The sequence below is a fragment of the Meleagris gallopavo genome, chromosome 19, assembly GCF_905368555.1.
Source record: "Meleagris gallopavo chromosome 19, MGAL_WU_HG_1.1, whole genome shotgun sequence".
Taxonomy (NCBI): domain Eukaryota; kingdom Metazoa; phylum Chordata; class Aves; order Galliformes; family Phasianidae; genus Meleagris; species Meleagris gallopavo.
This window is the reverse complement of record NC_139422.1, coordinates 584822-610862: the sequence shown is the minus strand read 5'-3', so window position 1 is coordinate 610862 and position 26041 is coordinate 584822. Positions and strand designations below refer to the sequence as shown.

Here is a 26041-nt window from a genome sequence, read left to right as displayed (position 1 = left end):
GTGAGGCAATTATGAGAATCAAAGTGACTTCCAGTACTGGTAGACAGATGGGTCTTGTGCTTCACTTTCTATTACCTGAGATCAAACTTGAAAGCCTGTTAGCTTTGTAGATTGTGCTGGGGCTTGTCAATGTGTGCTTAGGCAGCTACTGATTTTTGTTTTTTTTAGATTAATGCATGTGGTAGCAGTAGGAGGCTTGATGGACTCTCAAAGCCCTTTCAGATGAGTTGTGAGTTTTGTTCAGTTTTTTTACTGGACTGTCCTCAAAACCATCTTCATCTCTAAGAGTAACCCGTGCACTGAGGCGAACTTGGTATCTTTTGAGATGCAGTAGTTTTCCAAAGGCTGGTAGAACCAGCTTCCTGCTGCTGCCAAGGGGCAGAAAGTTCCTTCACAACGTTATGTGTAGTCCCCAAAACTCGTGGTGAGACAAGGAGTCAAAGAGGAGACTCCTACACAGAGCAGGGAGACAACATGCACCTGGTCCGGTTTGGAGACACAAAGGGACCTCTAACACTGCCATTAGCAGAGCTTCATGTGATGATGGAATCTAATCTCTCATCTTGTCTCATTTTGAACATCTTTCTCCATAGTTTTGATGTAATCACGTTGTTGGGGTTTGCTGGTCTTCTGCATCCCCACCAGTATGCAGAGTGAATTCACTGAGAGCAGATGGGGAACCAACAAAGCTTTCAGACTTCTGTTCTGCTTTGGAGATCAAGACTTAGCTTTTGATGTTGGGTCAGCAGAAAGAGAATTTCTTTGGAGACCTAGATACAAATGTTGTCTGCATTAAGAAACAAAGCTAGCTTTATGGTTTAATCTAGCGCTTAAGGCCACGTTACAAAATCATAGCCTACTCTTTGCAATTTGTGACTTTCAGGAATGCTGAGGAGAAGTCCAGGGTTAAAACACCAGCAGTACAGCAAATGTCCTGCAGCACTGGGCTGAGCATTCATAATTATTAAGTGTCTGAGATACTGTGTTTTGAGAGCCTCACATTGCAGGTCAGGGATGTCAGGGTTGTGCTGAGGATTGTGAGCCACTTTCCAGCAGATCCTTGGCACTGCTGGGTCTCTGCCACTGCAGGGGGTCACAGCTTTTCCTGCACTGCTACCTTGCAGTGGGAGTGCTTGCAGTTTGCCTCTTGTAGGACACGTCACTTTGTCCAACACATGTCATGCAAAGACTTGGCAGCAATTTCAAGCAGTTTCTCTTACCTTTAGATTACAAATCTATGGCTTTGTTCTGCTGGTTTTTGAAACCTTCCTTGGCCTTAGTTCAGGATCCTTTAAGTTATCACAAATCTTTCTGTTGCTGGTGCTGGCTTTGAAACATGGGATCTGTCTCTGCCCTCTTCTGTCTGTTGCTGCCCTTCCAGATCTGTCTTGTAGTAGTAATTCACTGTGCTCATTCACCCCTGCGAGATGAAAGTGAGCTGAACAGACAGAACTAAGTAATAATTCCAAGTTATTAGGGAGTGCTTTTCATCCCAACACTCTGACTGATGCTGTCTTTCTTCGTACAACAGCTGCTCTGAAAGTAATGCCTCCTCTTTTGCTGTGCTGGCCCATGACATCAGAGGCACATGTTGGTGGGATGACAGCAGAGGTTGAGCCTTCCCACTGATGTTCCACTAAATTCTGTTGCCGTGTGATAGCTGACAGCAGAGGGGTAGTCTGAAAAACTGCTGTCTAGTATAGAAACATGTATGGAGCAAAGGTGTGGAATTGAGTTCTTCCATGTGGAAAAAAATGGCACCCATTGACATTCATCCAAGCTTGTGAGCAATGATGGAAACCAAGCAGTGGATGTGAGCACCAATCACACATCTCCCAGATGGTCCCAGTGCTGAACTTCATGACTTCTTTCAGGGGAAGAGAAGGAATTGTGCTCTTTCCTCCATCATGTATCTTCTGTGGGTTGCAGTCAGATGTGTGCTATCACATGCATTTTCTGGCTCTGCTTGCGTGTCCCAGTGATTGTTCCAGAAGCAGAAAAACATGCTGGAAGAGTCACTGCTTTTCTCCTTTTTATTTGATGTTCTTTGCTCTGTACTCTGCAGAGCCATTTAGATAAGGGGATTTATCAAGCTTGAACTAATTAACCCTGAATGCAGGAAGTCGGAATGGAGCGTTCAGCTGTGAAATCCTCAGACTTATCCTGAAGCACACATGGGTCTGAAGGAATTTCCTATCTCCCTTCCGTGTCGGAGAATCACTGTGGTGGAGTTTTGCCTTTGCCTTAATGGACTTCTCTTGCTGATGTGCCTTGAGGGTGATTTGTTGGTAGGGCCGTTCTGTAAGCCAGGCTGCTTGTAGCAGCATCATGTGCAGCAGGGGCTGTCTCTGCTCCAAGGTTCCTGTTCCTAGAGTTTTTTTTCCTTTACTTGTGAGAGAGGGTTGATTTTGAAAGAAATACAGTAATTTTGCCTGCAGGATGATGCTTTAGAAGTTGTTGCCAATTGCTTTCTCAGTGCAGAATTGGCTGCCAAAGCAGTGACTTCATATAAGAAAGGAGGAAAGAAGCTACCTGAAAGGTCAGGATAGGAACAAAATGATTCCTGCTTTTACTGCAAGGGGAGTTGGTGCCTTGGGAGCATTCTCAGCCTTGTTTCATGTTGCTGTGGGTCAGGTGGGTCTTAGGAGAAGAGCTTCCAAGGCAGAGTTTGTAGCATCTCAGTCTGTTATTCGTCGGCGTTCCCTGGCTGTACTTGGTGCTGTCAGACTGCCTGGGAAGTGCATCAAGGCTCAGATCCCCGATGTGTCCCTCTGCCAGGGTTACGCAGTGATACGGAGAGAGCTTCTGAGGCAGATCCAGGAGAGAGACCTCTGTGACACACATCTGGAAATAGTGAAAAACACGAGGGCTTCCAGCAGAATGGAAGCCAGAAAAGAGAAAATGTCGTGCCTGCTCCAAGTGCCAACCTCTTGTCAGCACCAGCAGAGCAGAAGTGCTGGTTTGCATGGGAACCCTTCTGTTCCTATGGAGGCAAAATGATTCCTCTGTTAGAGGAGAGGACGAAGGGGTGGGAGGGAGCAATGTCATTTCATCATACAGGGATCAGCTACGCTTTTATCTCCGTGAAGAACTGCAGTTCCAGATTTAGTATATTCTTCTGGCACCAAACCATCTGAACGTTTCTCTTACTCCATTGCAAAGGCTGTGAGTGTGGATAACGAGACCCTGCTCGTGCAGTGCAGAGCTTTCCCCTGAAGGACCAGGTCTCTGATAAAAGCACAGGATTGCAACCAGGAAGGGACAAGTTCTCGCGGAGATGTTCTTGATAGCCTCAAAAGGATGCAGCATTCTGTATGTCTGCCTGTGGGCTGCTGGGAAAATAGCCCCATCTTATCTCTGAGGGGTGGAGTGAGCGTAGTTCTGTGAATGTCTGTGAAGATCATGGTGGCATACAGCGATACTTTGGTGTTTTTGCTGGGATTACCTGCAGAGTGGTTTTCCTTTCTCACCTGTGTATTTCTATGGGAGCAGAACTGCTTGCTTCTTTGTGAACCACGCTGGGGAAACAGAAGTGGTCTGGGTTAAGGCAGTAAAAAAAAAAAAAAGAAAATAAGAAAATTAAAAAAAAGAAAGAACACTTTCTGATAGGATTATTTCAAGGTGGGTCCGTTCCCTGCACCATCTGCAATGCAGATGCACAAGTAGCTGTTCCAGCACATGTGAGACAGGCGGGGGTTGGCAGGGAGGGGATGTGTGCTGAGCGAGCCATACCTTAAGCTGCTGTTGCTGTCAGAAGCATCTCGCTGAACCGGACCCAGATCCTCTTGGCAAGTGCACATCCGCATGCAGAGAAAGAGCCCGTGTCACCAGTTCATGTTCTCTCTGTTTTGACTGAATCCAGTGTCAGCTTCAGTCCACGTTCCTTACGATTTGTACTGTTGTTGTGTTGTTTTTTTTTTTCCAGATTGCCAGACAGGAGGGAAGGGTCATTTTAACCTCTGGACTCCCGTATCAGACTGTAAGTGTTCAGGGCATTTTTCTGGTGTTGTACCATTGCATGATGTGGGATGAGCAGAGTAGAGAAGAGGACCAGTCTGATGAGAAGGCAGTTGCTGTTTTTGCTTTTGGATGTTTCCTGCACTAAGAACTATGTACAGGGTCCTGAGAGGCTGCCTGTTGTTTCTGAATGGCCAAAGGTTGGGGTGAAAAGTCTTCTACACACAGCACATCATCAGAGGGAAGTGCAACTGACCTCCATTAAGGAAACTGAAAAAATAAAAAATCAAGCTCAGCAATCTCAGAACAAAGTGTTTCTGTTTGGCCTCCCAGGCAGGTGAGAAGCAGCTCAGTTCCCATGCCTTTTATCACAGAGATTCTTGCTTACTGACTGGCTCCTCACTGACACGGTTTCAACACTTAGAGACTTTGGGTTTGGAAGAGACTGGAAGCCACCAAGCATGGGTCCTGGTGGAAGCTGTGAAGGCTTACTGTTTCCACACACACACACACACACACACACACACACACACACACACACACACCCCCTTCATGAGACATACTTAGAAACAGCATTGATGGGAATGTATTGAACCTGTTATGTCATTGGTTGCAATGCTGTGATGCCTGCTGCAAGTCTGTTGCAGTTTGCTATTACTCAAACATTCATTTGGAAGTTGTTCTGTATTACACACATGAGCCAGAGTGCAGGGCTTTTTTTGCTACAAACTACTGATACAGTAGTTCCCAAGAACTCAAATAGTTTCTTAGAGTATTTGCCAAGCTTAGGTGGTTAATTTCCTAGGTAGTAGCTGAGCACTGAGGAAAGCTCTCCCCAAGACACGATGCTGTGAGGTGACTGCAGCTGTGCTCTGCTGCAGGTTCCTGGTCTAGGCAGTTCCCAGAGCCTACAGATGATGCAGCAGATAATTCAGAGTCCAGCATGATCTTACTTGGCCAAACTTCAGTTTCAAAGTACCATGTAGAAATTGCAAAAGGAAAATAACTGTTTTGCAGTGTACAGGACTGCCCTGGGAAGTGTCTGGTCCCTTTGCTCCTTGCCCCGCACTCAGACAGGATGGCTCTGCTGGGCTCCTTTACACAAGTATAAGACGTGGCTGAGCCCAGCTTGCTGTCAGTGCTCATCATGTTGTTAAAGATGTGTCTGAACCCTTCCCAGTCCTTTTTCCTGGACTTTTCTGCCAAGTGTGAACCAAACATCAAGGGAGTGTCCACATCAACCTCTTCCAACTCTTTGGCCATCAGTGAGCTCCAGGTAAAGGTGTATAAGGGGTGAAGTGACAAAACTGTCATCACACACCACCTTGGCTGTGCCTTTACCTACAGCGTGTGATCCAACCGTGTTTCACATGTGATCAAACTCAGCTTCCAATGTTATTTGTAATTCAAACCAAAGTAAGCAGGGGAAAAAGAGGGAGAAAAAAACCCAACAAATCAGGAGTTTCTCACTTCTTTTGGTTTGTGCCTTGTCTCTTCAAGCTGCAGTCCCAGGTAGGGGAAGGAAGGTGCTTCTCTGTGAACTGCTCAGAAAAGGCGAAGGAGCAGGCGCTGCAGGTTCTGAAGCACTTCAACGTTCGCGTGACGCTGGCGGACATCTTCAGCCGCTGCCAGGTACGACAAGAGCTGTCCACCACAGCCCTTCTCGCTGTCCCCAAGCCCCAGCAGGCGCTGCCTCTGCTCTTGGGGTTTTGCACTCTGCTTGGTTTCCAAGGTTTCTGCTTGAGCTCTGTGCAAAGCCGTGAGTTCGGGGCCTGCTGACATCCAGCAGAGGTGCTGATGAGGTCAGAACTGCAGAGGCACTGCACCTGCACCTCGCTCCAAACTGCTGTTTTCCAGTTTTTGGTACTTGGCGTGCCTTTTGGCATTGCCTGTTTCAGTTACATTCTCTTTGTTCCTGCGTTCTCTGTCTAGGACACACGCTGTTTTAATTATAAACCATGTTTAATTATGGCTCTGTGACTCTGATAACATTTAATTACTTTAATAGAAGGACTTTTTTTTTAGGACCATTTTATTTCAGAAGCGATTAGGTTAATTCATGTCCATGCTAGTTGGTGACTCCAGATTGCGTTTGGCACCAAATATCTGCAGGTCGTTTTTAAGAAGAAATTTTAATTGTGTTAGTTCAGATCTCCATCCCTTCCAATTTCTCTCTTGTATTTGTTACAGTAACACGCCACAACCCATCCCTTCAAAACCTGTTATATAAACCAAATGGCGACTTCACCATCTCTCACCTTATCAGTTCAAATAGAGAAAAAGAAGAAACCACAAAGCTCTCTGCTAGGAGTAAATCCTGGCTCTGTGCCTTCCAGTCAAGCTTAGCAGGGTCTCCTGGCCCAGTGCAATGCACATGTTGTGTAGAAGCAGCAGTGACTCCTGGGCAGAGAGCAATATCTAGAGCTCTGCGTGTACCTGATGCTGGTTGTTGAAACCATATCTGTAACCTGTAGCAAAAGTGAGAGTTGTCCATCTGTGCAGGTTGTCTGTAAGATGAGAATGATGTAACAGCACGTAGATGGGATCAACACAACGTGGGCTGATGGGCTGATCCTACTGCAAGATAAACGTGTGTGCTCAGATGTCAGATAGTGCATTCAGTCTTGTGTTTTTGTTGCTCCAAGAACAGATCTCAGTTGTTATGTAGTGACCTGCTGGCTTTTTTGCTGTTTAGAAAAGACAACTTACGGATTCTGTGATTCTGTGAGCTCCCATAACGTGTGAGTGCTCTTCCTGGTGGTTGCTGAAATGCCACCTGAAGGAGCACACACAAAAAAACGCTGCAGAAAACTGCAATGTCTGTCATAAATGCAGAAGGCTGTGAAGCATCCACTCTGAATCCAGCCCCTTGCTCACAGTCTGGGGTCTGGAACTGCTTAGCTGTGCAGCGTTTTTAGTACGTGCTGTCTTAGTTTACAGTATAAATAGGGGTAATCAATTTGGCTAGGAATATATATGGAGTGTTCTCTTACTTCCAGGAGAAATGCCTTCCTTGTAAATTGTGGTGGTAGAACAGCTGCATGTTTTATACTGCAAGGCATGGGAAGATGCTATTATTTGTCAAACTGCTCTGTGTTCTGAATCATGTATTTGCCTGCATTTAAGGTTTTGGCGTTTCGGAGCTGATTTCGTTCAGCTGTCCTCTGCAGCCTATGCAGGTTTCATTGCCACGATGCTGTTGCCCTGAGGGTGAATCTTGCAGTGCACAGCTGTCTCCATGCAGACTCGGCCCTGTGCAGTGTGTGGGGAGAGCTGGGGTCGGAGGGCTGAGCGGGATCAGGGTGCTGCTGCCTAATTGCTGCCTGAAAAAATGGCAGATTTCTGCATTTTAAAAGGTCCTCAGGGCTTGCTGTGGCCAACAGAGACCTCAGTGCTTCATCCTCAGGTTCTCTCTAAAGCATCCTAATTCTCTGCAAACCTAGCACTTAATTAGGATGGAGGCTCCTCTTCCATCCCACGGTCCCTGTTCTGGTCTCTAACCAGGTTACAGACCTCAGGACTTGGGTTCTGCTACCTCCTCACAGAAATGTGCATTGCTAATGGCTGGCCGGGACCTGGGGCTGTGCCTGGAGCAGGGGAGGGCAGCGGGGCCTGCCTTGCAGGAACACCACGAGCAGGAGGTGCCCGGGCACAGCGGCTCACGGCCAAGGGACAGCACAGCTCTGCTCGCCTGCACTGGAGGTCCCTTACCAGCTGCAGTCACCTCACGTAGATAAGGGTTTGCTGCATGTCACAGGAAGCAATGTGGCATCCTGCCTGCCTCTCACTGTCTCATGGAGCAAGGGCTTGTTTTGTCTCTTGAGCTTCTCTTGTAAATGATTGGAGTGAATACATCAGCAAATGTTGTTGCTGTAACAATTAATGCGTGTAGTGTGGAGCAGATGGTAAAAATAGGGCTCAGTTCAATGCTGTAGTCAAGATCGCTGTAAAATATATTTCCTGTGTCAAGTCCCTCAGTGGGGATGGACGATGTCCATTTTGCAGATATAGAGAGTGGACTGGCTTTGTAACTCTGCCAAAGCACCACCACTTTTCTGCTAGAACAATGGCAAACACCAGTTACCTCTGTCTGACTTCTCTCAGCAAGTGCAGGGAGAATTTTACCCACGTGCTTCTCACCATCTCTGCCTTCGGCAGTGCGCTTGCTCTGCTCAAAAGCCCCAGGAACAGAGGTGCCACCAGCAGGGCCGGGCACAGCCTTCCTGGTGTGCCCATCACACACATCCCTTGTGTGCTGCATCCTGGGGCTTGGTGGTGCTCGTGGAGAGCTGCCTGTGCCCAGCAGCCTCAGCCAGGGCTCCTGTTATCCTCGGTGAGGAACATACTAGATTACTTGAGCAGAAATAAAGTGAAATTTGTCTTTTGATGCCAAAAGGCCTCGAGACATTATGTGCTTCTTTAGCTTCAAAATCTTTGAAATAAACCTCTTTCCTCCATCTATCAGAAATGCAGGCGTGCTCATTTGATTATCTCATATCCACCTTTTCTTCTTTGCCAATAGTCAGAGGTCACCCTTTCGGGAGTGGTGATGCGAAGCGGAGCTCAGCACCGCGGTGCCTTTGGTGCCCAGCAGGGCTGCATGGAGCCATCGGGGGCTGTAAGCAGCATTAGGGCATCTGCCAAATGGCCTCGAGTGGAGGGTCAGCCCGTGGTGGCACAGAGGAGGTTTTCAGGCACCCTGCGTTTGAGAAAAAATCAGTGTCTGCTAACGAAGGTGTCCATGAGGACAGCTGTGTTTTGGGTGCAGATGGGGCACAGCTGGGTTGTTTTACCTGGCGTTTGACATTTGGCACTCTCACCGGTCTGTCTGTGCTCGGACTCTTGGAAACAAATGTGCTGTCAGCAGACATGGCCTGGATGACTGACTCCCCTTCTCCCATCTTGCTTTCTGTGCTGTCTCACTGAGTGGGGCAGGCTGCATCTGCTGACCCTGACTGTGGGCAGTGCCTCTGTTTGCTGCCCCATCTCACAGTGAGCCTCAGCCACCAAAGAATTTATTTCCTCGGGCTGAGGTTTGGCACAGCTCTGGCTGCTGGTGCCACTGAGACTGCGCTTCTGCAAGAACAGCACAGATCTGGAGGGGCTGGGAGCCCCTGGAAGCAAGCAGGGCTGCTCCGTGCAGACTGAAATCAGGTTGCAACTGTTCATCTCGGGAGGAGATGAACAGTGTGAGTTGTTGGCTTTAAACCTTTATATCACCAGTGTTTATCACAGAGGTTGAAGGGGAAAACAGTGCGTGTGGTGTTGGAGAGGCCAGTAAATCCTTCCTGGTACAGAAGAACCCATCATTAAAGGTTTGTAACTGCTGCAGTTCTTGCTGGTTTGCAGTGCCAAAGGGAGATTCTGAGCCAGGAGGGCCCATCTGTCTTTCCGTTGACCTGAGGGTGTAAAAGCTACCTAGCTGAGCACTGAGCTTTGGGGGGATTCTGCTGAGCGCATCCCTTGCTCTGGGCATGGGAACAGCAGGGAACACAGGCTGATCCTGTGGCTGCTCCTGCTGCAGAGCAGGGACCCCTCCAAGCAGTGATACCCAATGGGATCTGCACCTACAGTGCAATCGGATCTGCACCTTCTACAAAGTTTTGAGGCTTTCCTGCAAGCAAAAACAGTTGCCGTTACATCCCCTGCGAAAACAAGCGTGCAGGAACAAAACACCTCAGGCTCCAAGTGCAGTTTCTGCAACTGGACAGCCCTGCATTTGTTATAGGATTATCTGCGAACTCAAATAGGTCGTCTCTTTCACTTCACTGAACGCTCTGATCCTAAATAAGCAAATGACATCACCTATTCTGATGTCCTGTTTAACTTATGACCTCAGCCCGAGCCCCACAGGATGTGAGAGATAACTGCTTTATTTCATTGTCTGGAGATCTGATATGTTTTCTCTCTCCCCCCTTCCCTGCTCTTTCAGTTCCACAGCCGCTCACCCCATCCCTTCGGAGAGGTGTTCAGGAGTAGGTGGGGGGCTGGGGGATGGGAGGAGAGGAAACCACCATTTATTTTTTTTTTTTTTCAAATGAGGTGCAAAAGTGTTGTAACAGTTACAGCAAAGGTTGCTGGTTTTTGTGGTTAAGGTAACGAATTTCAGTGCTGCAAAGCTCATCATGTGCAAACTGATTTACGCAGCCAGCCTCGTACAGAGCAATCCATCTAGCAGGGACAAAGAGAAAGTCCTTATGATGAGATGAAGAACTCAGTGCTGGGGGCACTTTGCGAGAACCTTTGAAGCCGGCCTGGGAACTCTGGCAATATTAGTTGATAATTAGTAATATAGATCCCTCAAGCTGTTGTTTAGGTTGAAAATGTGCACGTCTCTCATGAGCCTCTGTCACACCAATCTGATCAGCAGGCTTTTTTGTTCCTTTTATGTGGGTTGCTCTGTCGGTCCAGATGATGATGAGAACTCCCAGGCATCATCTTTCTCACTTACTTGTGAGCCAAGCAGCTATCTCCCTTGCTCTGTCACGTCGTGGAAGTGGGACTGGGGCAATTTTGTTTTGTGGTCACCTTTCTTGGCTCGGACAACAGTCGTTTCATTCTTCTCAATGTAGCAGTTGTGCTTCCCCATGCTCCAGGGGAATAGAATGTAAAGGCTACGTATTTCATGAACTGTTTTTGCCCTAAAAGACAGCAAGAGATTTGTCTCAGGAGTTGCTTAGGACAAAGATCATCTGCAGCTGAAATGGGACTGAGAGATCATCAAAGAATTTTGAAAATGCCTGTGCTCAGATCCCACCTTTCAGCTTTGAGATGTCCTTTGCTGACAGAACGTGGTGTCCCTGCTGGCTTCCTGTCCACCCCAACGTCTCCTTAGAAAGGGACGTGTTGCCATTGGAAGGAAGAACTCCATGCACTGGATTCTGTAGTCTTGGGAATGCTGAGAAAGAGAATATTGTTCCTAAACCCTCTGTGGCTTAATAAAAGGTTCATCCCTGGGACGCAATTTGTCAGCACCTACAGGTCAGGAGAACCTGTGATTAACAGCACCTGTGGGTTCCCCAGATGTGTGAGCTGCTCACCAGCCCTTAACCTGAAATGAAAGCTCAATCCTGTGCTACCCACAACGTGGGCTGTGATTTCTTGTTCAGAGTGTGATTGTTCAGCACAAAGAGTAAGGCCCTCTTAATCTTTTTGTTTACCCTGGGCTTGGCAATTTAGATGTAATCTGCAACTTGTGCTGCTTAGATTCTGTCCAGGAAGCACAGCTGGTATTATTCTGCCTCTACAGACATTGTTGAAGGAGTGAATTGATCTCAAAAGGTTCTTGTCCCTGGGCCTGTCTGAATGTGAGCATTCAGTGGTGAAAGCACCCAGTCCTGCGACAGCAGTGCTGCATTCGGAGGATGTGGCTCTTTCTGTTTGGAGAGGCTCTACGTGACGGTTGTTCAATCACACTGGGGTTGGTGATAATTTGTCATAACAAACTGTGCTCCTTCCGAGCCTTGAGATTTTTATTTGCTGACCTCTGGGGCTTTGTCACTGATAGTGAGAGCTGCAGCAAGCACTCAGCACTGCGGGCAGGGCAAGGTGGGCTCAGCAGGGCCAGCTGCTCGCCCCGCGTGCCCCCAACCTGCAGATACCCAGCAGCCCTCCCAGCCTTCACTGCCAGGATTTATGTATCTTCGGTGGGAAGGATGGATGTAGCTGTGCTGTGCTGATGATGGAAGGGGGTTGTGCAGAACAAGCTGCTGGGGATGGCCCCTATGTGCAAGGCAGCGTGATGAGCCAGCACTCCCCTGAGGTAGCAAGGAGGCAAGGAGCTCCGGCACAGCACACGAATGCAGCAGCACAAGTCCTGCACGACTCCCAGCCTGTAACTTGCCCAGCTCTGCGCTGTGTGTGTAAAGCTCTGAGCTCCCTGAAAGCAAGGCTCGGCTGGGCCTAATTCTCAGCAGTGAGCCTGGACAGTAGTGCCTGGTTCCCACAGACTGTACACTTCCCTGCCAAGATTTCAGTATCTTCAGAAATTCAGCGGAGCATGAAGGTCACAGCAAGGGAAGAATGACAGCCTGAGACTTTTTTCCCCTTTCAGCAGCTAGGAGCAGACTGTTGTCTCTCTCGCATGTTGACTGTTTTCATAGGGTTAGCGTGAAAGTTTATGTTTTACACAGACCAGTGGAAGTCAGATATGGGAATGCTGCAGATCAGCTGTGTTTCTTCAAGGAAGACGGTCTCATGTTGCAGACTTGCTTTCTCAGTGTCTGCAAAGGCTTGATTTCCAGTGAAATTTCCTTTACAGATCTTTGTCTGTAGGCTTTTTGTGGGCATATGTGAGGCTGTACCCAAGGTTTTGGTTTGTGTATTTATTTCCTTTCTCTCCTTTTGCTTGTAAAGCTGCAGGCGAATATTAAACTTCAGAGGGAAGAGAGCTGTTCATTTTTCACGGTGTTATGTATTACAGTGCTCAAAACGATGATGCCAGGCAAGCTATTAGAGGTCAAACCTCAGCTGACAGTGAATGTTTTCTTTTGAGGAAATCAGCCTTATTCCTGGGAACCTGGCTTTGTTCTCCTGTGCTAAATGCAAGAAAGGTATGAATGTGTGTTTTTTCCTGGAGGGCAACACTAGCAGGAAAAATGCTGGTTTTAGCCAGCAGAAACAGAACAAGCAAACAACGATCGGCAGTGAAAACAGCACTTGTATTTAGACTAGCATAGAAAAGAAGGAACAATGCAGTACGGAGTAAACGTCCCTTTCTGCAGTTCTGTGCAAGGCTTTTTCTTCCTCGCGTGGATTTGGATGGATCAGGAAGTGCCTCGGTCAGCAGTGCTGCTGGTGTCACTGGGAGAAAGTAATGGGAGGTCAGCGGGTGACAGTGATGGAGTGACTGCAGGGAGAGCTGTCTCTGGAGAAGGCACTGACACAGCCATAACTCCCAAGCGTCCCAAAGAAACCGTCCCCATGTTTTCTCTCAAATGTCATGAGAAAACGAGAGATTTAAGTTCTGTTGCTTTCCAGTCCCCTGTGCCTCCTGAGGTCAGAGTTCAGTGTATTGACTGTGTCAAGAAGTCAGAATTCCCATGTTTTATACACTGTAGAGTTTCTCCTCCTTTTTGACATGGGTGCCCTTATCATGCTCGTTGTTTGTGTGTCGTGGTAAGGATTGGGTGTCCAGCTCTTGGTGTTTGAACGGCTGTATATTTATACTGCTGGGTTCTCAGGATAATGATCCTACACATAGACCAGCAGTACAATTAATGGGTCTCGTGATTTGAAATATCTCATACCTTAAAAGTGAAATAATGTCAAAGTTCTTGTTTTTACAGTGGAGTATCCAGCTTCGTTAGTCGTTTGGGTGAGGTGGATTGGTTTGAACTCATCCAGAAGGTCTCCAGGGCTTTATTTTCACCTTGTCGATCAAGATGATCGAATAGAGATGGACAGGAGCCTTTCTTGGAAGTGTTTTGAAGTGGACCATCTTACAGCATGTGCAGTATCACACTAATGGTTTCCAGTGCCCACTGAGTATGCTGCACAAACTCTTGTCCCATAGTTTCAAATGCAATAAAAGAACTCCTGTGCCCTTCAGGGGGAGTGAATGGTTTTGCAGTCATCACAGTTTTATTTTGCCTGGGCAGCTGCTAAAACTGGCTGCAGACCTTTCTTTTCTCCAGAAGAATGTGTGATCTCAAGGCATTTTTAGAGCTTTCATTTGAGTCAGCACTGCACACCAAGGTGCACGTACTTGACCTCACTGTAAGATTTGCCAGATCTGTAATTACTTGACAGCGTCTATCTGAAGACCTTTAGGCGTTAAACGGTGTAACTTCCTATTGGCATCAATTAAAACATATCGCTCCTTCGTGTGTTACTTACATGAGAAGACACCCCACAGCAAAGAAAATCATACGGCTGTGGACCCCTGTGGGATATGGTTCATGATTTCCTGTTTCGTCTGCTGCTGTGAAGCTATTTTCAGCCAGAAGCAGCTAACTATGAGGATGGGAAGCAATAAAAGTGGGGTTGGGGCTTTTCAAGACCTTGTCCCCAAAGCTGCCATGGTCTAAATGACTTACGTAATGTAAATGGAGACCACTTTGTGTTCATGTGAACTCCTTCATCCAGGTTAATACGCTGTTTCAGAAACAGGCAGGTACAGCAGTATGCTGGTGAAATGTAGAAAGAGAAACAGAAAGCTTTCACGTGATTTTTGCAACTCTTACCTTGTGTCAGACTTGAAGAGGATGATATTTTGCAGTTACATTAAGGAAACACAGCCATACTGTGTGCCAAAAGCCAGCCCAGGATTTTGCTTAGCTGGTGCAGATGCTGTTTTTGATTCGGTCATTTATAAGAAGCTCGGGGTACATTTATCTCATTCTTCCCCCAGGAAAGCGATAGAAGACATCTGATAGCACCAAGGGCTTTGTAGTGAGCGTACCTGAGTGGGTGCTGATCTGGAAAAAAGTCTCCTTACGGCACAAATAGAGCCCCAGTACCCTCTGACTTCCTGGCAATGGGAGTGGTAGCTCAGGGGGGGAATGACAGCATAGGAGTTTTGGCAAAGGTGGAACATAGAACATTCAGGGCACAGTTCTTGTGAGTCATTATGCTTTTTCTGGAGAAGTGGATTTAGATGATTTACCTCTCTTAATTCGAGATATGCAGTCTGAGTTGGTCATCCATTTGATCCAGGAGGGGCTGGGGCGAGGTGCAAGTAAAAACCTGTTTTTCACTCATCCTCAGCATCCTCTGTGTTTGCAGCTGTCTCTCACCTGGCTTTCCCCTTTGTGGGTCCCAATGGAACTGTGTCTCCAGGAGACCCAGTGGGCTCCTTAGTGACATAGGGGAATGTCTGATGGTGAGCACGGATGGGTTTATTCCCCTTACAGTGACTGTGGTGACAACCAGGTGAGCCTAGCCCCAGGCTGTCTTGCTGCCAGGAGAGTGGCCCAGCATCTCATGGCCTTGTGCACTTTTCTTTTGTGTTTGCAGCTCCTGCTTGGGGAGGAAGCACATGGGGAGCCAGGTGCTGAAAACAGTCCAGCTGAAATGGGACTGAGGATCCATCTGAGGCACAAGGAGCAAGTTCTGGCTCTGGTGTAACCACCAGCATGGATCCCTCCGTCTCTGGTCACCAGTTCCTGGTGCTGTGCCCCTGGTATAGCCTGGGGCATGGCAGTGAAGTGACATGGACAGACCACTAATCTCTGCAGCTATTAAATTTTTAATTTAGCTGTCTAAATTCATGGACTTTGAAGAAGGGGGGATCATGGGGCTGGGTCATGCAGGAGGAAATGAGCTGGTGGTTGGAAAGAGGAAGCTGGTGACAGAGGAGTCAGATGAGGAACATGGTTCCCTACTAACAGGGTCATGTGAATGGCTGCTTGGTGACAGGACAGAGTGATCGATGTACAAGAATAATAGGTCACTGGGGAGTCAGCATGAAAGCTGATGCCTCACGAAATGTATAGGATACAGTAGAAAAGAAAGTTAAAAAGACATCAAGAAAAGACAGAGCACTTCTTGCACACAAGCCTGGCTTGCAGTTCTAGTTAGCTTGCTTCTCTTGGCTTATTTTGCACACTCCAGCTTGTGGATATGTGAATTGGGCACTTGATGGTGATTGTGGGTCCCTCTGAGCTGGCACGGGGCTGAGCCCCAGCCCTCAGAGATGAGCCCATCCCTGGGCTCTCCTCAGCCCGGCTGCCTTCTCTGGAGCAGGGCAGTCTGGGATCAGCAGCATTTCGTGGCATTTACTGGAGGGCTCAGATTACCCCAGTGAAAATAATCGGTTATGCAAAGTTACGCTGTTTAGATTGAGTTTCTTCTGTGTGGCCAGCGAGGTGTGAAAGTCAATCTATTCTGCAAACCCCGAGGGCACTTTCTCTGCGCTGGCTCTGTAGGATCCCTCTGGGGTTCAGCTGTCGTAAAAGAAACGCCAGCCCCGAGTTCCGTTTGAAGGAGTGGAGGTGGTTGGGGCCGAGCTGTGGGGATGGGACGAGGCATGGGGCTGTGGGGCCTGCAGGAGGTGGGATGGAGATGTGCAGCCTGGCTGTCCGCAGTGCTCTGGGTGCTCTGCTTCACAGACCCATCATTGCGTCCCGTGCGCTAAGCGACGGCGTGCTTAGGAAGTTCTCATCACTAGGAGGAGGCCTTCCTGCAGCAGGAATGTTTTGTGATGTCCGACTCTGCATCATCACATTCCTTGTCTGCCCAGCACTCCACGTGTTTTGGGTTGCAATGTGAGAACAGAAGCAGGAAAATCCCCCTGGACGGCCCCTCCTCATGCATCCCAACTGCGGGCAGTGCTGCCCAGATTTGGGCTGGTGGGTGACGGGGGTGACGTCATGGAGCACACTGTAAGCACAAGGGACGGACCGAGGGCTGCTGCCTTGCCCAGGTACCGCAGATGCTGTGGTACCCAGCCATGCTGGCCAGCAGCACATGCACAGTGAAATCGGCATCAATTTATGCTGCTGCTGCTGCTCTGTGACTTAGCGCGGTATCATTCTTATTCAGCCGTAGTGCCAAAAGCAAGACTCGGCTGCTTTCTTATTTCTTAATGAAAAATACCTCTTTAGGGTTTCTTTGAAGTCCCCACTCCTGAAAATCCCCACTATACTGTCATCATTGTTACTGTTAACAGCCCCTGCCAGTACCGGGAGCCTTTCCTGACAGATATCTCCGCGGGGGCTTTGTCAAACCCTGCAATTCAGCTCTCCGCTATAGACAGTTTTAAATGGCTAATGACGGACCTCCCGGGGGAGTTCTGCCAAACTCTCAAAGACCTCCCAGGTTTGGCAGTGGCAGGGTGTCCTTTCCCTGGGGCCAGCGCAGGAGGAATGCACGCCGTCAGATTCTCCTACCTAAGCTGCATCAGCCTGCTTATTTTTTGCAGTTGCAAAGACTCATCCATGCGTACAGAGCCGGTTGCTTAGCAGAGGAGAGATGGCTGTGTCAGTAGAGGACGTGAAATAAAAAGGCCAAACCTCCAGAGGAAAAAGTACCCGCTGGAAGAGGTGTTACTGCATTTTAACATTGGAAATATCTTTGTTTGAAAGTAACAGAACAATCTAGAATTATAGAACGAGTCATTTGAGTTGGAAGGGACCTTAAAGGCCATCCAGTCTGTGGATGCAGTGAACGGGGACATCCTCAGCTCCATCAGTGCTCACAGCCTGGGCCAAAAGGCCCTGAGAAGTTTGTCCGGGTTTCTGTCAGAGGCCCCGTTCTTCCCCAGTGTGTGAGACAGTGATCTTTATGGGAGAAGAGTGGGAATGGGAATGATGTCTAAATGAGCTGGGCACCTGCGTGCTATTTTCCAAAGAGACAGAAGAACACTTGAGGAGCAGTGAGGGGCTGTTGGAAACACATCGCAGACCCTTCTGCCCATGATCTCAGGAGTTTTGGGTTGGTGCAGGCTGGCACAGAGCAGACAACGCCGAGCTTCCCCATTTATTCATAGTGCAAAAGGCTCTTCTCAGAGATTAGCAAATGAATTCCCTGGAGAGTTTGCTAGAATTGGTTCTTTCCTTGCACTCGTGCTACCAAATGCAATGAAACCTTTTCCCTTTCTAAAGTAATCAAAATTAATACTTTCTATTTTGCATTAAAATAATCTCTGGTTTTTTTCACTTGAGGGGCAGCTCCCATCTCTCAGTGATTCTGTGCCTTTAACTGGGCTGCTGTTACACAGAATGGTTGAAGCTTCATTTAGCTTGAATGAAAAACGTAATGTGTGTTGCTGAAGAGAGGAAACTGGTAGTGGATGATTTACTTGGCATGCCCTGCAGCAAGGAGGGTATAAATGAAGCGGGGGAACACTGAGAGTGCTGAGACCTGAACCAGGGGAAATGCACGAAGCCTTGGAGTGACCTCATGGAAATTCCTAGTGATGAGGCTTCACTCATTCTGTCAGGAGGGGTGAAGATCAAAATAACACCAGCCTAGAAATGCGAAGGCCTCTAGATAATGCATACGAGTGTAATGTTACACAGGGCTGAAAGCCAGCCGGCTCTGTGTGAGCGGCCCAGCACACAGGTGCTGCTCCTCCTCGTGCTGCAGTGCCCAGGGCCTCTGCCTCCATCCCTGTGCCAAAGCTGCCTCTGCTTAAATGCCTGTAGAAAGCAGTGTTTCTGCTCAGGGTGCCCTGGGATGCTGGCAGCACGCAGACCTGCACACAGCCATGTGTAAGGAGCATCGCCTGGCTCTGTGAGGCGCCTGTCCTGCTGCACAGGGATAGCAGTCCCATGAGCAGAAGCAGAGCAGCAGGAGGGGTCACCAAGCTGTGCCCTTCTCACTGAGGCTGGGTCCCGACGCGAGGCCTTGTGGGCATATGTTCAGTGTGACAGTGTCAGAAACTGATGCAGAGACTGTCAAGACCAAATTCCTGTGCTATTTCTAGAGCTTGAGATTTTGTCCTCTGTGCTTGCATTCAGCTCTAGGATTCGTTCTCCTCTTTCATGCTAATGGAGTTGTGATAGCGTGGTTGTGTACTGACAGCTGCTTATCACTGGTTCTGATCCCTAAGCTCTTGGCTTCTCCGTGCTGCTTTTTTGCAGTGTTTGCACAGTGAGGTGCCCAGATGCACTGAACATCTGTGAAACGCTGGCTGCTGAAGTCTCCTGAGCTTCATTCGAAATACCAGATTAATTGATTTACTTAGATCATAAACAGCAGTGGAGAGCGGGAGGCTCTGACCCAGTGAGAAACTGCGGATGTGGCTCTGAACAGCAGGCTAATGAAGATGAAAAACCTCCCCTGTCCAGAGTAATCCAAACACAGCCTTACATATTAGTCTGTTGGCCCAAGTGCAGCTGTTTGTCTTTTCAGTAATCCGAAGCCAGAGCGGTGCCCTGAGAAGCAGAGGGGAGGTGACAGCAGGGACGGCCAGGAGGCCGGCGGTGCCCTCGGCGGAGCTGCAGAGCTGGCGTGGTGGCAGCAGGGCCATCACTGCTGGGGCTGTGCTGCCATGGCAGAGCCCAGCGCAGCCGGGAACCCGGTGTCTTCCCTTTGGAGGGAAGCTGGAAAATCATCCTTGTGTTTAAAGTTCCCATGGCTGCAGTTTGAATTTGGCACACACTGGCCGTGGGGTTATCTGAGGTCATGTACTCAAATAGTTGTAGATAAAACAAGGGCCTGTTTGGATTGGAAATCTCCAGAGGGCTTTTCCTTTGCGCGAGGGTAATGATATTGCAAGAGGACATGAGCCAAAATAAAGATTCAGCTCCGTATGCAGTAGCTCAGTAAAATAAAATGAGCAATGGAAAAAAAAAAAAAAGGAAAGAAAAGAAAAGAAAAAAAAAAAGAAGGGGAGGGGGTGGAAAAGGACTGTTTTCATGACGTTATTTTCTGGAGGTGCTGTGAGATGGAGGAATTGCAGCCAAGGGGTGGGAGGCCTGCGGTGCAGCACGTCCAGCTCAGCGATCAGCCCTGCTCCCACCTGCTGTGGGTCCCCACGCCGCACTGTGCAGCACCAGCATGAGCAGCTCTGCTGCCAAGGGGTGCTTCCAGAGCCCCCTACCAGCCAGGGCAGCTGTAAAGAAGGAGAAATGAATGTGTTTTGAAAGTTAAAGAGGGAATCAGATTCTGTTAGACTCTTTCACGGGCCCTTGGGCCTTTATGGGAAACTATTTACTCACCACTTAATGGGAGACTGCAGAGCAGAGCACATTTGGACAAGAAATGTGGTTCAGTACTTTTCCAAGTTGCCATTAGAGAAAAGCATGTGCTTGTAGCAGCAGCTCTCTTCCTTGCTTGTTGCCGGCTACAACAATCTTGATGACTCTGCAGCCTTGTTGTTATACAAATACTTGAAATTCAAAAGCAAAATGACAAAGCTGGGGAGCAAATCAGGCCTTTGGGGGCTTTCTGTCTTCTTGCAGCACGCTGAGATGCAGTGCTGATGGATGCTGCTATGAAAGCATCTCTCAACAGGTAGTGAGAAAGTAAAGATGAGACAGGGAGAAAAAACTGGAGGAAAAGATGTTCTCTGTCCTTCACTGCAGGCTGGGGCTCCGGGTGCTGGGTAAACCAAATGGGGACTGGCTTTCCTCCTAGGGCCACAACACCTTTCCCATCTGCAGGCTGTGATGGGGCAGCCTCAAGGCATGCAGACCTGCACAGCCCCAAGAGTTTGTCCCTGAGAGCTGGGAGCTAGAAACCTTGTTCAGATGCAGACTTCATTTCAGCCTGGAAGTTATCTGAAGATGGCTTGCAGCTTTCTTACACTTGTTTATTATGTTGTTTTTAAGACTGCTTGCTGAGGAACCCCAGACGTGAATGTTCGATCGTTGGCTGTGGACCCGAGGAGCCCAGCTCCCACCACGTGTAATGGCATTGGTGGATCTTCCTCCTGTGGGCTGCTGACAAGAGCTCAGCTCTGCTGACAAATCTTTATCTCCGTGTCCATTCGGGTTTACTCAGAATGTTCATTGGAGACTTTGGGAGTCTGAAAGGTCAAATTCATCATTTGTTTTATCTCCGTCTTCTGTTTTGGTGAGGATATCTTCACAATTCAGATTTTACTAGAATGTGCTTAAAATGTATATTCACATTCTGTCTGTTAGGCTGGTTTGTTAGTAGGGAAGGAGTCACGAAAAGGTCGTGTCTTCATCAGGATTCATTTTTAGAAAGGGAACAAGCCTCTGTGCATGTCTCCTTGGAGCACTGGCCCTGCTTTTCTCCTTGTAGGTACTCTTTAATAATGGCAACGCCATAGTTCTTCAGCTCCATAAGCTGAAAGAGACATAGAGCAACATTCCCAAAATGTTGTGGTCAGTGCCACAAAGGAGTTTCTCTTTGTGCATCCTGTGTTGTTGTATGGTGTTTAGTGATGTGACAAGGGAAATGGCTCTAAACTGGAAGAGGGTAGATTTAGATGTTAGGAAGAAATTCTTTGTTGTGAGGGCTGTGAGGTACTGCAACAGGTTGCCCAGCAAGGCTGTGAATGCCCCCTCCATGGAGGCATTCAAGGCCAGGCTGGATGGGGCTGTGAGCAACCTGGTCTGGTGGGAGGTGTCCCTCCTATAGCAGGGGGTTGGAATGAGGTGATCTTAAAGGTTCCTTCCAACCCAAACCATTCTATGGTTCTATGTTACTATAGCTGTCTGTATCTCATAGACTCAGTGTTTCTTAACGTGCTTACACATGCTTTTTGTGCTCAACTCCCAAGACAAACTACTATTCAAGTGCTTTAGGTCTATGGTATTCATCAGAGGCACTTCTGACCTGCTGGCTTTCTTTCCTGGAAAAAAAAAACAGCAAGTCCTCACCGAGCAGAGATGGGAGGACCTGTTGCCTGAATGGATCCTTATGATGGCATACAGACCAGTATGAAATTGACATCTTCTCCACAGAAGGTATAAGAGCAAATCTCGTCCAGGTGATTGTGAATAAGGAGCAGTTCATTGCCCTGAGTTGTGCCCAGGGCTGCTTATCCCTGTGCCAGCCAGGAGGGGACAGAGGGTGACTGCTGTGACATGCAGCAGTGCCCTTCCAGCAGAAAGCCAGCCAGGACAAGGTAGTTTGGGTTTTTGTTCTTTTGGTTTTTTTTAGTTCTTTATGGGAATATGAACAGGCTCCCTAATTTTTGTGTTAGTGCTGTCTCATGAGCCTTTGATCCCATACCAGAAGCGCTGAGGCTGGATTTGCTGTGTTGTCACACTGCAGCTCAGCGCTCACTCACCTCCCGTGGGCAGCAGTCCATTAGAAAAAATACCCACACCTGAGTTTAGCAGGATTATCCTTCTGGCTCCAAAGAAACTGAGGACTTGACAAAAGTAAATGCCAAGGTTTGAAATGCATTTGGCAAAGCCGGGGGGACAAGGGAGAAATTTGTCACCCGAAGGTTGAGTGTGATTTACCATCTGGCAGTTTTATGATGGTGACATTTTGCATTTTTTTCCCCCAGTGGTAGAGCAAAAATTAATCAGAAATGCTTTGGAAGGCCAACTGTGTTATGGTTATCATAGCGGGAGTGCAGGAGGAGGTTTGTCATCGTGGCAGCCTTGGAGAAAATTTGCTGAGGCATTCAACTGCCTTGAGATCTCCTCTAGAGAACTTGTGTGTTTCTGGTCGTGGGTCACTTGTGCTAATTTGGCATCTCTTTTAGAGCAATTTACATTTTTCTTTCAGCAGAAACACTTACCCTGCCCAGAAATGAGAACGCTCCTGTGCTTGGGTTTGGGGGTGGTGGTGAAAGTAGTTCAAATCTGAAGGGAGACAGCTGTTCTCCTTGGCTCTCCAGCACGTCTCAGGCATTTGTTGAGCCTACAGAGGAAACACATTCTTAAAGTCTGTGTCAGGAAACCAGCTCCTAAGGCAGAAAAGTCGTGTGAATTTTCAGTGTTCCTGTGCGACCTATAATTTGTTACAGCACTGCGGGTGCTGCAGTTCGTTTGCGGTGTTCGTTAGTGAGGCCCCGTGGGATTTACACTGCAACACTTGGAGCAGATTTCACTCTGCTGTGACGGGGCTGAATCAGAAGCTGCTGTGTGAGGAGGCACTGAGCGCCGGGTGGCTGCTGGTGCACAGAGCTGTCCTGACCTGAGCGCAGCCCGTGGCTCTGAGCTTGCACTGCCTGGCAGAGCAGGGCTTTTTCCAATGCAGTGCAAATGAGATTGCTCCTAAAATATTTGAGCATGAAATGTGTGAAGTAAAGCACGGCTCCTGCCCTCTCCTGTGCGTCCCAGTGTTGGAAAAACAGCGAGACAGTTGTCACTGAGCTGCTTGATGCTGATGGGCTGGAGGGCTCCGGGGGGGGCAGTTTGCTGGGGAGCAAAGGAGATGCTGGGACTGAACGTGGACCAGCTTCTTAAATAAGCTTCACAAACCTCCCATCTGTACCAGCAAGCTTTGATTTCAGGTTTAAAGTAAAAAATGTGATTCAGATAAGTCCTTCAAGTCCAGGTAACATTTTTCCCAATACATAAAAGTGCAAAACAGCCACTTCCCAGGAGCAGAAGACCTCTGGCAGGGGGATTATTTGTGTGTTGCTTGTCCAAGTGACAATGATGAAACGTTTCTCAGCAGGCCCGCTCCCTCGTTAGAGATTTGAGCCTCCGCTTTGAAGTTCCGTCTCCAGCTGGAAACTTCCACAAACCTTTGGGCCAAGAGCTGTTTTTTTCCCCCTGAAATATTTGATATCAATGCTTTGGTGCAAATCTATGATTCTTCCCCTTTCTTCTGTTTGAATATAGAAACTTTTAACTCTCCTTCATATCAAATATGGGTCATTCGGAGACAGATAACATAATAACATGTGTCGGAAATCTTTTGTCCTTTTGCAATTAGGGAGTATTTTAAATAAAGCTTTGAACTGCAGCCCTCTAGTTTAGCCCTGCACAGGCTTGGCAGCTCCGGATCAGGATGCAGTTGCAGTTGTGAAGAGAAAAAGCTCTGCTGTGTGCACATGGCGAGCTCAGGGCATGTGGGACTGCTCTGCAAGCACTCGCTTTGGTTGTCTGTTCTCTGCAGCAGCAAGCGTGTAAAAAGCAAAGATGATGTGCTGGGAGCAGCCGTGTGAGTGCATCTGTTCCTTCTCTTGAAAATGCATCCCCAAGGCACCAGGAGGAACGAGCAGCTCTGGGCGGTGCTGCAGGCAGACCTGTTGGTGGTGGCCATTCGCCCTGTGGTCCAGCAGGCACCTGGACTCTGGATTTCTCTCCGGCGCTGGAAGATGTTAACGCTGTTCTTGTGTGGCCCATGGAACACAACGTGCTCTCGTTGCTACTGCTGCGGTATCCCAGCAGGCTGGGGTGGGTGCCAGGTGGATGCATCCTGCTCGCAGGGATGCTTGGTAAAGCATTTCCGTGGAAGAAAGTCCTGTCCCATCATCTCCTCCCCTACCCCCAGTCACAAGCATCTTTGTGTAGCCCTTCCCTGTCGCTGTTTTCCCATGGCAAGAAGTGCCTAGTTCAGAAAGCATCAGCCCCGAGCCCTTTGATCTTTTCTTTCTCAAGAGAAAAAAGATTAAAAAGAGACAAGAAGTTAAGGATTTGTGAGGGGGAACGAACATGAATAGCAAATTCTGCTGCGGAGGTCACCTCCCCCCGGCTTTCTTCCTGTGTGATCAGAGGACGGGCAGGGTGGAAGGGTGCTGAGTGGGTCTATTGGGGAATCCAGGGAGGAGGGGAGTAAATTGGGGGCAGAGGAGTGGGGGTGGAGTGGCGAGCCCTTCAAAAGGAACAATGCTTGCAGGCTTCTGCATTGTTAGGCGGCCTTTTACAGAGAGTGCCATGAATACAGGTTATAAATTCTTTGGCCATTGAGAGAGCTCTCCAAACCTGACTCCATCCTGCACTAAACCGGGCCTGAGCCCTATCAGTTGCATAGCAATGAATTCATTTACATCTGGATAGTTAATCTCCAATTCACTTGACAGTTTATCTCACCCTTGGAAGAGCAGCAATGCCTGTTCTATTGTGTGGAAGCAAGTCTATGATCATCAGCTAGGCCAGCACCTCTCCTTTGTGGCAGCAAAGATGAGAAGGGAGGTTGTTGGTGTCTCGCTTATGAAACACGCAGTTATTACCCCAAGCCGTGTGATTCTGCCTGGCTTTCACTTGACATCCTTGCCATTTTCACCCTTTGCCTCCTCTATGTGGAAATGCCACCTGACCATATCAGTGACTGATGCAGGATACTCCAGCTGAAGTGCTGCTTTTCTAGCACGGGTGGCATAGATGGATTATTTGCCCAAGCCAGAACTATTTGGTTTGTTCACACAGTTTGGTTTGTTTTGCACTGTTCTTTATCCCTGGATATTCTGTACAGCTCCTGCAGGGAGGAAGCACTGCTCTTGCCCCAGCTTGTCTCAGCAGACCGTGTTCAGGGCATCCCTGCAGCTGCCGCACAGGAGGATGCTGAGATGCCCACAGGGATGGAAAAGGCATTGTTCACCCCAAATCCTTGCAAGATGAAGCAAAGCAACCAATGAGCCAAACCCTGTGGAGTAGCACTGGTTGGGTCCGTTGTGACTGGGGAAACAGCACCCACACATCCCAGCAGGCGGGGAGGTAGCAGGCAGAGTCATGCAGACATGTGGAGGTGAGAACAGAGCCAGTTGTGGTAGATAGACTGACTTTCTGTTTGTGTTGGGAAAGTGGCTCAGGAAAGGAGACCTTGGGAGTCAGAGGACAAATTTAAGCATGAGAATTCCTTGATTTATTCGTATTTTTAACTCTCCAACTTTAATTTCCTGCACTCGGTATTTGTTCGTATCTGATGTGGTTTGGACGTGATCTGCAGAAAGGCCACTCCAATCAAAGTATCCCTCTTTTATCTAGAGAGGCTGCAAATCTTTAACTGGCCATTTTGTTTCCTCTCACACACGGTGCACTTCATTCTGCTCTGCTTGTGAGAGTTATGTCTGAAAAGCTGTCCCAGCAGTTAATGCTAAACAGTGAAAAACAGAGAGTAAAAGTGAAAAATGTGGTGACCTCCATTGAGGAGAGAGAGTAGCTTTGGCTTTTTCTAAGTGCTATGAAATCTTTGGTTTGCCTGCAGCCAGGAAGGCTGGGAATGTTTTTGGCTCAATGCATGGCCATTGCGTATTGCTCATCTTCCTTTAGGCCAGTGGAGCTCGGGTGCATCTCTGAGTCCCGTTTGCTTTCTTTCTGATGTTGTCCTTAGGGAGGCCGTGAGAAACCAACTTAACCAGCCTGCTGTGTCTGCTGGTGTCAAATGTAATGGGGTGATAGTGCTTTCTTGAGTAACGCTGCTGCTGGCATTGTGGTAGTGATTCAGTAAATGCAGTACAAACACAGGGCAAAAAGAGAACCCACCCTACCCCACAGAGTTCATTTTGTAGATACAAGAATACAGGGACAGAAGGGAGAGTGCGAGGGGACCAGGCAGGTCGGCGTGCTGCAGGGGTCGTCTGGTCTGTGGGGCAGCTTCTGCTCCCAGGGGCCGGCAGCAGGAGGGTGGGAGGAGCCCATGGGAAGGAGGCTGGGGAAAGTCGGGCCCAAAGGCAGAAAGGGAGAGCGTGCTGGGGGGTGGCAGGGATGGGGCCGCCCCGTGAGCTCGCTGTGATCTCCTGCAGCTTCTCATGGTGCCTTAAATGTGGTGATGGAGTGTGTGTGTGTGTGTGTGCTGAAAGTGGCACTGCGTGAAGATT

The 26041-nt window shown here is 48.4% G+C and overlaps 1 protein-coding gene across 29 annotated transcripts in view; it reads left to right on the top strand.

Annotated features, from left to right (window-relative positions):
* The window catches only part of EXD3 (exonuclease 3'-5' domain containing 3), a 245850-nt gene that overhangs the window by 141916 nt on the left and 77893 nt on the right, over positions 1-26041 (top strand). For 25 of the 29 annotated variants that reach the window (XR_014887264.1, XM_085239224.1, XM_019621324.3 and 22 more), the window contains 2 exons: positions 3926-3979; positions 5458-5589. The exons of 1 other annotated variant lie outside the window; for it this stretch is intronic. Coding sequence is in view for 27 of the 28 variants with exons in the window: in XM_085239224.1 (XP_085095350.1) it covers positions 3926-3979; positions 5458-5589 (186 nt within the window). In the remaining variant the exon portion in view is untranslated. Of the gene's footprint in view, positions 1-3925; positions 3980-5457; positions 5590-5689; positions 5929-14913; positions 15040-20174; positions 20202-26041 lie in introns of those variants that run through there. 3 more of the 29 variants (XM_031556114.2, XM_085239228.1, XM_031556116.2) reach the window with 3 other exon arrangements.